The sequence below is a fragment of the Temnothorax curvispinosus genome, unplaced genomic scaffold (genome assembly GCF_003070985.1).
Source record: "Temnothorax curvispinosus isolate PA1 unplaced genomic scaffold, ASM307098v1 QBEX01010795.1, whole genome shotgun sequence".
Lineage (NCBI taxonomy): Eukaryota > Metazoa > Arthropoda > Insecta > Hymenoptera > Formicidae > Temnothorax > Temnothorax curvispinosus.
In genome coordinates, this window is record NW_020220575.1 from 41252 (window position 1) to 54288 (window position 13037).

The 13037-nt window shown below is 38.9% G+C and overlaps 1 protein-coding gene across 1 annotated transcript in view; it reads right to left on the minus strand.

The window, feature by feature from the left end:
• LOC112460761 (ABC transporter G family member 21) overlaps positions 1 to 13037 on the minus strand; it is a 21586-nt gene that overhangs the window by 6083 nt on the left and 2466 nt on the right. Inside the window, exons 3-8 of the mRNA XM_025025595.1 lie at positions 10561 to 10730; positions 5760 to 5865; positions 2878 to 2978; positions 2053 to 2308; positions 1269 to 1439; positions 110 to 231 (exon numbers count right to left, since the gene is read on the minus strand). Coding sequence (XP_024881363.1) covers positions 110 to 231; positions 1269 to 1439; positions 2053 to 2308; positions 2878 to 2978; positions 5760 to 5865; positions 10561 to 10730 — 926 coding nt within the window. The remainder of the gene's footprint in view (positions 1 to 109; positions 232 to 1268; positions 1440 to 2052; positions 2309 to 2877; positions 2979 to 5759; positions 5866 to 10560; positions 10731 to 13037) is intronic.

A 13037-nucleotide genomic window follows, 5' to 3' on the forward strand; every position in this document is an offset into this window, starting at 1 on the left:
ACCTTTTATCCTCAAACTCGAAATAGTGCGTGAACCGCGGAGATAAAGAACTTAAGCGAATAGAATAATGGCATTGTATTCGGTAATTGCTACAAACATTCGTACTCACTTTGAACTGCGACCAGAAACTGGTGGGCCACTGCCAGGAATAGTCGTCATCAGCAGAACTCGCGCTGCTGCTGGCGTGGCTTTGTGTGTCCAACCATAGTGTACGGCCTTCGTCTTCTTTCACTGTAAAGCATCGGGACGAGTGTTTAGAGTAGCTTTGTGAGAATTGCATCGTCGATAAATACACAAGTAGGTAGAGATATACAGTTGAGAGGAGAAGAAATCGGTGACAATTCCCTTACGATTTTACTCCGCTCACTTTTCTAATACGTATATTAAGTTATTTTATTGATATTCTTAAATGTTAACATAATAAGTCTAGACTGTTCAACATTAATTACATAAGCTTTTGTGTAATGTTTTATTATTATTTCTTCTATCATGCAGAATTTTTTTTAGGGAAATAAAAAAAAATTTCTTCATTATATTTCATGATCTCTAAGGTAGTTAATATTTAAAAGATTTTATGTTAAAAAAATTTAAAAATACGAAAAGTGATTAAATAAATATCAGCTATGCATAAAATCGATTCTCATTTTTTATAAAATATGTTTGTAACAAAATCCAAAAATTATACAATATAATTAAAAAATTATATGTATTATTGTCCTAGAACATCCTACAGATATTATATTTATTTTCGGCTTTGATGTGTATGTATCTGAGAAAGATGATTTTATTCAACTCATTTTAATTTAATTAACATTATTCGTTTAAAAAATAGCGATGTTAAAATATTCACTACTTTTCGACCTCTTTTATTATTTGTTATCGAAAGTTGAAGCGAGATAATTCTAGACTATTTCAGAAATTTCACCGTCTACAGATATACGTATTTACACCATCAAGAACGGAAAGATAAATAACTCTTTGGAATCGTGCACGGTACACGCCGTAGCACTCTCGGCGAGTTAAAGACTCTAAACACTTAGCGGACAGGTTCAGTCAAGTTGCCTATCTTAGCAGTTCATAAAACGGCCCTTCCAGCGTTCCGCCGTAGGTCGGACGCGAGATACTCGATCTTTGAGCAAGTGCGCGCTTTAAATGGGCACATCGGAGCCCGTAACGGTCCGCCTGTGGTCCGGGGGAAAGTCTAGGTGTGAATACATTTAAATACGTATATCGCGGGGCGGACTGCATACTTATATTATATATAATACCGTTGTGGCTGATGTGGTGCTCGTGATAATGGATGAGATGGTCGCAGAGCGGATGTTGGCTGGGATTATACTCCGGGCGAAGTTCCGGTGGGCAGTCAGGTCCCTGTCTTGCAGCTCTCGCTGCGGCAACGATGCGATCTCGAACTTCCTCTGGTCCCTTTATTTGTTCCACTGAAACAGAAGCATTTCGTACAACGCCGAGCTCTTTTCTCGGTCGGCTCTGATCAATTCATGGGAACAGCCATCCGTTTCCCGTAGCATTCCGACAACACGAAGCGGTTATTTCAGAAAACAAATATATGATCGTAGTCTTTTTTAGATGTATGTATGTTATATGTACGCTCTGAAAATCATTTGTCTCGGTAATAATGCAAATATTTGAGAAAAATATTTTTTACTTTCGTATCTTACGCATATTTATTGCGTTAAAAAACATTTATACCACTTGATTAAACATGACATTAAACAAAAAAATATAAGGTGTGCATGTGCAGCATATGTGATTCTGATTAGATTTTATTTTAAACGCTTTCTAACTTTGTGCAAAACACTCAATACTTTTTGTGACATATATATTGTATAAAAAAAATTATATCGTGGAAAATATATTAAAGAAAGTACAGGTAGACTGATCTTTTTTCAAGAAACTACGAATCTTATAAGTTTGAAATGTTTAGAAAAAAATAAAGACGCGAGGCAAAATTTTATCTGTTAGGTGTATATATATATATCATTCGCAAGTGTAATTCAACGAAATCAGTTCATATCAGTAAAGTGCACTCACGAATGAAGTCTGCGGGGTTGTAATGCGGCAGTAGAGTAAGTCCTATCGTAGAGAAGAATCTGCCGACATTCGCCGTCGAACCGTAGTACGCCACCTGACCGTTACTCAGTAGGAGAAGCTTACTAAAACTGTGGAACATCCTGGAACTAGGTTGGTGTACCGTCACGACGATACTCTTACCCTCTTGCTCGGCATATTTCTTTAACCGCGAGATCAATGCCTGTGCCGAATGCGAGTCGAGTCCGCTCGTGGGTTCCTGAAAGGTAAAAGATTTCATAAATTTCGAATTAACGATCATAATCTAATCTAACGCCTATCGATCAACACCTAACACGTTAGACTTATTGCTAGAAAACTTTTTTCTGAACGAACTTTCCATCTCTGAAAATTATTTCATGCCATCTAATATCATGAACATTATTCAGTTTATAAATTCAGTGTATAAATCGTAAGGTACGTGGATCCACGATCCCATGTATATTTCAATCGAAGATTTATCTATTTTTACAATTCTTTAATGTCATGAAAGTATAGATTAGTGGGGATTGTTGGAGAGAAATATTTTATTTCTATAACATTATTTGTTTTATAGTTAGATAGTTAGATCTGCATAAACTTGGTAAATTTCTGCATAAGTTTCCATAAATTATTTAAAATTTTATATAATAATATTTTTTTCCGATTGATTTTAACATTTAAAAATAATTACGTATATTATGAATTAGGATTATAAATTATTTATAGGATTTATAAGATGTATTATATTACAAATATAAGATATGTAAGTATATATGCATGTTTCTAAAAAATGTAGGAGAAACTTACGTCAAGTAGCATTAATGATGGATTCGTGAGTAATTCACAAGCTATACTTGTCCTCTTCTTTTCGCCACCGGAAATTCCCCGCTTCGAATAATCTCCAATAACTATACAAAAAGTATATCATTAGTCTCCCTCCCTCTCTTTCTCTCTACATAAGAAATTATATCTTGCGTTAAATTACAGATGTCATTTCGTAAATATAAAAATAAATCCTTGAACAATATCAATATTGTTAATTTATATTAAAATACACAGACATGATTATGGTACTTACTATACAAAAAAAAAATTAAAAATGTGTGTAAGCGTACGGATATAAACGCGAATGCCAAGTTATTTTCGCGTGGAATCGATATGCGTCATTTTCTAGTTTCTATACGCAATTGCATTACCAACATCGCGATGAATAATATTCGAAAATAGTACTCGATTGTATGAGCAGCGAGATACGGAGACCCATCATACGAAAGATATTGAAAATGTAGGCGATCGTAATTACCATGTCACGCATTTCACCGAGGCGGAGGAAAAAAGGGGCATTTAAAAAGGTTCAGAAGATATGGCGCGTATGATCTCAGACAACAAAGCGTCAAAGGCGTTTTATTAGCATGCGAACCTACGTCCGCGGTCGCGAATAACAGAATTACGAGCAGACGTCGATGAAAAATCCCCCGTTGAATAATAAAGATAAATAGTTTTCCAATAGGATCTCTCTCTCTCTCTCTTTCTCTCGCGGCGCGGCGATGTTGGCGTCTCCGACGTGCCCCATGTCGATATTCGGATTTGCCAACGCCAGCTGGAACTAACGAGATGCGGGGCGCGTGATCTCTGACGCGTGGTAAATTATTAAACTTTGTCGTCGCCACCGCCGACCGGTCGCTCACGCCTTCGGGGCACAGGAAGAGAAACGAACGTATAATTGTGTGCGGGGAATAATATTTTACGTCACACTCGCGGCTCGCGGCTCGCGGCCGAGGCGGTCGCGTTCAGCGCTCGAGGAGCTCGGGGGTTAACGATCGAGGAAACCGTTTATCAACCGGCCGGGAATGAGCCCAGCGTTCCGCGGCTCAGTAAAGATACGCGCGTCCGTACTTTCCCTCGTTTGTATTCCGGAAAATGTCATCGCGCTTCCGCTACGTTCGACGTTTTCGATATGGCTGTGCGAGGTGACGCGGGATCGCGCCGCAAATTTGCGTCTACGTCGGATGAGACTCCGAGATCAAACCGCAGCCTGTCTTTGGCAAAATTAACAAAGCACACGTATCACAATCAATGAACAATTTGAATGTAAAAATGACATCTGTAAATTATAATTTGAAACCATCGACGGGGATATTATAGAATAAAATCGTATTTTTCTTATGATTAAGAACGTTTCTTCATTTAACCCCTTAATTGCCGAAGCATCTAGCTAAACATTGAAAAGCGATGTCTGATCCAATATAATCTAGTTAACGAAAGATCTATATTATTTTGAGAAACGATGTCCCGTCCAATTTTCTCGTTAACGAGGATGATCATCTGAGAATCATCATTCTGAGAATCTCACGACGCGGAGTGCGAAACGTGCATGTAGGTCAGCCTGTATATTACTTGGCTCGTTTTTCCTACGTGCATATTTTGATAACCCATGCTGCTTGACGCTCGCGCGACGGTTCGATATTCGCGATCGCGGAAATTGTCAATCAAAATGCTAAACCAAGACGGATAGTCATGTTGACGATAACGGTAAGAGCCGGTCGCGGATTAACATCAAACGTCGATTCACCACGATCTGCGCTATAATCAGTGCTATAACATCGAAAAAACGAAGGGCTAATGAAATTTATTGTGAGTTGTAGTGCGAAAGTGTATCAAATTTTATAGCGCGTATAACACACCTGAAGCGCGTATAACGCACCTGATCCGAATAGCTCAATTTTCATCTTCGCGCGCGCGATTTTAGATTATTTTAGAATATTTACATTCGACTTGTAATCTATTTTTCAAACATCGACTATAAAACAACAGAGTAAAAATGATAACTCGTCACATTCCACGTGTATACACGTGGTGTAGTCCTCTTTTAATATTTTAACTGCCAACCTGATTTCAGCATTGGCTCTTGAGAGATCGAAAAACTTGAGAAGATTCTTTATAAAATATGCAGACTCACTCAGATTACAAAGTAAACCATACAAAAAAGTAAACAAATATAAATAAATAAAAAATATATTGTTTGCATTATTAAATATTTAATAATATAATTTCAGATGGAAAAAATAAAATTGTCAGTCATAAATCGAAATAATAAATCTCTTTTGATTGAAACAGATAGACAAGCAGAAAAATAGGAAAATAAATAATTCCGATTTTAATAAATCTAGTGTATTATTTTCACAATATTTTTATGTTTTTCTTTTAATGTCTTCATAAATATTTAATAAAATCATTCCTAATCAGGTGAATAAAACAGTCACCTACAAATGAAGTAACGGGGCCTTTACGGAAACTCACGCGTTACCCGGATATGGGTGACACGGTAGTCAAAGAGGTTCATGAAAATTCATGTAAATTCTCGAAAATCGCATTAACTTGAATTTATCCAGAACGACGCGATGTAACTCGGTCGAGCGTGCTATTAGATCGTGGAGTAACGACGTCTTCTAACGTCGCGCAGAAATCGCGAGCCACCGTTGTTTACATCGCGGATGTACGCGTAAACGCGTAAACGCGCAAACGGCGACTTTACGACCGCGGCCCGGAGAAATCGAACGAATTACGATCTGTGGAATCCTTCGGCTCGCGATTCGAAATCGCGTTGGCCGCGGATCTAAAAACGTCGCGCGCCCGACATCGATCCTTCGGCTTTACGGCGCGCGCCGTTCCGCCCGTTCCGTACTCACTGGTGTCTTGGCAGCCCGCGAGGTCGAGGACCTCGATGATGTGGTCCACGCACTGCATCTTCTGGGAGTGTGAGAGTGTGTCCGGAAGCCTCAGCCTCGCCTGGTACTGCAAAATTGTGCAATACGATGCAAACGTGTCGGCGGTCGTGACGCGCGAGAGCGCGAGAGAGCGCGCGTAAACGGCGATCGGTTTTATTAGCGCCCGATCGGTTTACGCTGGTTTACGCGCTCCGACGGGCCGCGTAAACGCGCGCATTAAAACAGCAACGTAAACAAAACCGCGCGCCGCGCCTCAGCGCGGTGCATCGCGCGCGGAGCTGGTGGATGCATTTCCGTTTCGTAATATATCCAGGCCACTTTGTACTATTATTATCCCGGCCGGCTCTAAACGCGCCGCGCCGGGGGCGCGCGCCCATCATAAGCTGATCGTTAAGTCAATTACGATGACGCGTCGATTGCGAAACCGCGGGCTGTTTTTACCGCGGAAGAGCGTCTGGGAGTTCGTTAATTCAAGAGTATACTCGCGTCATGAGCGCCTCGTAAATATAGCGGAGCTGTGTGTCTGACGACTTGACATCTTCAAACGTTCGATGGGTAGGGTAAAGGTACCAATACCCGGACACTTAAGAGTAGGTAAATGTACTAAAACCTGGACACGTACCTGTGTCTGGATACCTTTAAAAAAATATAAATTTATGGAAATAAACGTTTGGATATTATAACAGAAGTTTGAAACTACAAGAAAAAATACTTTTATCTTTGATTTTCATTCGCGTTATACTTATATATAATAAAGGTGTCCAGATATAGGTACATGTCCGGGTATTGGCACCTTTACCTTACTTAGGGTTCAGCACAAGATTAAAAACAAAACATACACTTTAGTCCAACGGATACACGGATTATATATAAGATTTTTTAAATCATTCATAACAAACGAATTTAAATTCGACTTTAAAATATTCAACCCGAAAAGCATTAATGGTGCCTGCTGCAATAAACTTTTTTCGTCTTGCTATAAATTAAATCAATAATAATCTCGCAATAAATATCTGAATAAACCGATAATTTATCTTCAATATAAATTTGTTTCAATCTTTTCGAAATTAGGTTGATTCAATTCAAGTTCTTTCACGGCGATTAATCGTATAATTCTTTTTAACCGAACCCTGTCATATCCTTAAGTATAGGCGGATAAAATCAGCACGATGTCATCGAATAAATGACTGCACTGTGTACCGTTATACATACGTAGGTAGATAGATATTATTCGGTATATGTTCCATGTGTGTGTCGCACTTACAATTTATTACAAAAATTTGAAACTCTAGCAATCTCCATCGATTATATATTTTCGCAATAAAGCGAGGATAATAGAGCTTGATCTTTTTTATTTACTTTTATGTGATATTCCTTCAATATAAGATTTTAATTCAACATGTTAGTTATAAAAGGACATAAAGCTGCGTAGGGAGACGCTAAAACATTTGGGGTAAAGAGGCGTCCCGATGAAACTTTCCGCGACGCAAACGCGTCGATTTCGTACGCGTCCAAGAATATATGTTATCGCGCGGGTTGATGCGCGATGATGTTATGGATCGCCCTTTATATCACAATCAACAGAGCGGCTACGCGTACGGATACAGAGACCGGCCGAGACGACGACGCGCATGCCGTTTCTCAACGTTCATTCTCCTCGTGCCGTTACACAAGAGGGGGCCCGTTATGCGGAGAGAGAAAGTGCGGCCGATGATATTGTGTGTACTCGCCGCGGGAACACAGTTATGTCTAAATAAAGATAACGACGATACCCGGCTGTGGAACCGGACGGCGGAAAAGTGAACCTCTTCTTCTGTTCCCTCTAACAGTTTACATTCCTGTCTTGGGAACGAAAGGGCCTTTTGACGAGCCGAGGCTTTAAGAATGCAGCCGGACGGCACGATTTTCTCATTTCTTGCCCACACACAAATTTCGGACAATCTTTTTCTTTCTGGGTTATTTTAATGATACTCAAATTATATTATGTGTTGACACGGTATATAAAATCACTTTAGAATTTTGTCAAAATTCAGAAAATTTTTTGAAAAAACACGGACTGAAAGATACACGAAAATAAGATTCTGGACGGTATTCATAGTCGGTTCTTGTATTTAAGACCGTCTCTTATAAGTATAATCTTAAGATGTCATAAATCAATCACAATTTAGCCGTATTAGCACCTTAAGACATTACTTCTTAAGACAATCTTGAAACAAGAACGGACTATATGAACCGGAATACCGGCCTATGACATCCATAGAAAAAAATTGCTTCGTATAATAAAAAAAAGTCTCGTTAAATGCACTCATCATGAAACATCTTTATGCTAATCTAAACATTTAACTTTGTGACACTAATTACAAGCGTGATTTAGAAATATGTGGGTGATGCTTCTAAACATGTACATTACGTGAGATGATTTTCACGCAATTATTTTTTACCGCTCCTGTTTATGTATCAAACAACTCGATCGAAAGAGGAGATCAGTGTCGATCCGCGAGACAAAGACTTATACAGTCTTGCTGCAAAGTCACCCCCCGTGGTCCCCAAAATGCAACCAGACCTAAAATTCGAGTTCATTCGCCGTTAGATACAAAACCTGTCTCTCTCGCGATAGACAACAGAAGCGAGACCACCGCGCGCGGAAAGGGAGAGGAAGCGGCTAGAGGAAAGAAGGCCGGAGAGGAGGCCTCGCGTGCCCTCCTACCCCCGGGAGAGAGAAAGTGTCATCCCGCTGAAAGGAGCTATACACCGCGGCCGTGCCTCTCTCTAAACAGCGCGCCGTGTGCACGCGCGGTATGCGCGCGTGTAGAGGCGGCGCCAAATGTTTTCGAAACCGTAAGACGCACGCCGCGCGAGCTCTCGGCGGTTCACTGACCGAGTTATGACGTCACCGCGAGAGATACGACCCTCCCCCCCTTTCGTCATCGCGGGCCGCTGTACCCCGCTAACGGTCGCGGCTAGACGAACTCGGGTTCGTCGCAAGAGCCGCGTGTATCGCTATGCGTGTGACACGCGCGTGCCGACTGTCGCGTAGGTACGCGCGCGCGAGTGGGCGCCATGCACGTGATACTTTTTTTATCTCTCATACTTTGCTTTTTTTTTCATTATTCAATTATCATGCTGTAAACAATTTTTGTAACGTTTCAGCGCTTGAAGGGACGCCTCGAGTGCTCGATAAACAGCAATATCCATCTACCTGCGTATATATTCAGATTTTATTGAAATTTTTATCTCAATGAGACGTAGAGTAGAATTGTTCCAAATACCCGGCCGATTGATTGCATTTAAATTATTTAGACGCTGCGCGTTAATGACAGACAAATAAAACTCGTGCGTTTCAATTTGAACTGTATGCAATCTGTCATTCTTCAAACCTTTGTTTGATCTGTATTCGTCTGTTGTTATATCGTTAAGTTTTGAATTTACGAAATGTGTTCTCAAATGAATATCTCATCCTCGAATATGGAATCAATATGCCTACTTTTTCTATCTCTTATTTTAAGGCGTTAATTATTCTTATAATTAAAGACCTTATAATCGTAATTGTCTCAAAAGTCGGGATTCTCCTTCACGGAAGGTGAGAACGCTTCCAACGCCGCGAGGTACGAAATCAGAAAGATATTAAGACATAGAAAAAAAAAGGTAAATATGAGAAACGTTTCCATGATTAAAAATAGTCTTTCGGTTAACCTTGTTACGAGACTCTCTGTCTCCCGATTCGCAATGAGTCGCGACGCGCAGGTGCACGCGCGCGCGTGTGCGTGTGCGTACCGGGCATGTTTATTCGATTAGAGCGGCTAAAGCGACAAAGCGCATATCTGTCCGCGTCCGTTTTCCGCCCAGACCTCTTAAATCCCCCAAGTGCAACGGGGCGCATTGGCTCCTAGCCCGCATTTGCATTCCCCGCGATCTTTGCGTACAGGGTGTCCTCCTAATTCCCGCTTGCTCGGCGCGTGGGACGTGATGAATATCGAGTGAAAGGCTCGCGTGGCTGCCTTGGCACGCTCCCGGGGCCGGGGATTTTCGTGGAAAACGAGGAAACGCTACGCTCGTTTCTGCGTTTTGTTCTCTTATTTCGGGATACCGGTACAGAAATGCATCCACAGCAACTGTCTCGTTTCCATCGTTGCGCGCGTTTTGTTCATTGCTTGTTTCATCGCGCGAGTACACGCGTACAAATCGTCGAGACTTGACATACCTCTCCTCTAAGTTTTGCATACAAATAAATTATATTCATTCCTTGCGTTAGTTTTACGATCGGCATACCATTGACGGTTTGGCTTCATCATTTATTTATGTGTATACAAAAATTAGCGGGGTGCACATACATATATTTATATATCTACATATTTTGAATCATTCTGCATGCACAGTCAAATATTCTATTAAATACACAAGGTACATATTGTATGTTCAGTATTTGGTACAATATTATTTGCTCAATTCTGTAAATAAAAATAGCGCCAAAATATTTCACAAGCGCGATAATATATAGTGCAACATCTCATTTGAATTAAAAAGTGATACAAAGTAACTCGCTCTCGCGAGTTATTTCTTGCAAAGGAAGATTCGACTTTTCAATTTATTTTAAATCAATATATAATACACCGGAGCTTAATCTTTAACATGTTTATAAATCATTAAATCTAAGAGACAGAATATCCAAGAGACGTTAATAGACCGAAATGACTGTGGTGTCGCTTATTCAGAATTGGATTAAAGTTCCTTGCTACTGTGTAATATTACTTGCTGGACCTACCTCAAGTGTCTGCCGTAAGGTGAGATCGGGGAAAAAAATATCCTGCTGTTGTACGTAGCAGATTCTTCTGCGCCACCGTTTGGTGAGCCTCTCGCGGTTCAGCCAGATCTCACCGCTGTCCACGCCAACACGGCCGGACAAACAGTTCAGCAGTGTTGTTTTACCACAGCCTGCGTAACAAATATGCCAAACAAAAATTTAGCACCTTCGTGTGCGCTGTCGTGTAAAACTCGTTATATATATTTTAGTGAATATATCTTTCGCACATCGCGTCGTGTTAGATGTCCCTTACACGTGCGAAAACCATTATGTAACACCGTATAATAAGTTATCGGTGAAGTAGTATTCTTCGTTAATTTGAGAATTTACAATTTTGTACTTATTTATCTTCGCTAGAGAGAAATGGTGGATTTTGTTCATGCGCGTCGAAATTTCGAAATTCTTAAAATACCATCTAAATCTTTTAGCTCTTTGAACCTTCAAGTTAAAATGTTAGATTCTGAACCATTAACATTCCTCGTATTTGTAAAGTAGAAAATAAATTCTTAGGCGCGCGATCTTCAAATACTCTAACTCGCGCACGCTCGAGCCAGACATTTCGATCCAGGTCGATGAAACAGCGGACTTATAAAAATATCTTTAGACTTGAAATGCTCGAGACAAATTACAGAATTGTTAAAACAAACGGTACATTGTACGTTGCACGATTTTAAGGTATTTAAATGAAAAGTTGTGATTGTCATAATATTATAAATGCGTTTTGCGCATTCGGAGAATGCTTCTTCGCTCGTAAAAACGCCACTGAAAATTGTGAGTATCACGAGTCCGCCTTTAATATCTCGTATCTTAAAAATGCAATTTTGTTCTTCTGCATTAAAAGGACAACATCAGAATTTAATGCCGACTTAATTGGGATCGGTGAATTCTGCTTCTGCATGTGGCGCGCGATGCGTCGGAAACGACCGCGAACGGACTTTCTCGCCCCGCGTGCATCGATAAATATTCCAGCCGGACGAAATTGCCGGGCCGGTGTATATTTCGCTGTCGCGCGCATAAAAGCGGTTAAAGATAGAAACGCAGACTTAATTCTCCGCGCGACGTCCACGCAACACCGTGCGATTAAGATTCGCAAGAAATAATGTGAAACGTGAAAGAGTATTCGAGAAGCCGCGCAATTACGTCGGGTCATCGGCGGGACGGGACGAGACGAAAAAGTAGGATCATTACAGAAATGTAATGGTCCTACAGAATAAACGTGAAGCTGTACGTTTTTTGCCATTAGAGTGTTTTAAACGATGCGATGCAACGCACATGTACGTAACTTTACGCGATTATTTTTGAAAATGTTTTAAACTGATATGTTAGAATTAGGTAAACATTCTCTCTGTTAAATTAAATTTCATACATTTAGGCTCTTACTGGAACAAATACAAGAATTTGTCGCATTTATCGGATAATTTAATATTTTAAAATATAATTCTAAATTAAATATTTCATTGTTTATCTGAAAAATAATTCTCTGGGATATGTATTGCTTTATCAAATGCGATCGGTCTCGCGAGTATTGCGAGAGCTGGCACGAAAGCTCGATTGATACAATAAACATAGTTAGTGTTGGGCAAAATTTATTCTGAATAACGAATAAAAAGTAACGAATAAAATAAATGTATTCGTTATTCGTGAATATCGAATAATTTGATTATTCGTTACTTGAATAAAATAATCACGAATAATTTATTCGTAATTCATCATTTTTATTCGAAGAATGTAACAAATAAAAAAAATCGATAACAAAAAATGATGCACAAAGTAAAAATTAAAGTCCTCACTCGTGAATGTAAAGTTGTAATATAATTTATTAATTAGTTAATTTATTAGTTAATCTATTAATTAGTATTTTTAACATTAAATAAATTAAAACTAAAGAAATTAAATAAATTTACAATCAATAAAATAAAAATTTAATTTATTAAAAACTCGTGTCATTAGTTTTAATTAATAAAATAAAAAACAACATAAAAACTAATCTTATTTATAAATAGAAAAAGAGAAATTTAATGAAAAAAGTACATAATCAACTAGATAGTTGATAGTTGATCAATAGATTTCAGAATGTTTTTCTTTTAGTTGGTTTAAATAAAATCACTTAAAAGTAATTATTATCAAAGTTTATTTTTTATTTGATACATTTTTATTTAAAAATGTTTTCAGAAGCACACGTTTTTCAAACATACTGTCTGATATCGATGATATTTGGCTGTATTAATCATCGTAGCAAATGAAACTAATCTCTCCATCGGAGCCGAAGAAGGAATAAATGTATTGTATTTTATAAAAATTTCCTTTATTGTAGGATATTTTTCTAGATAAGATATCTGAGAGTCTGGAGTTCCTAGATAATAAAAGATCTAGAAACAAAAACGAAAATAAGGATCATAAAGCAAATATTTTCGTTTTTGTTTCTAGATCTTTCATTA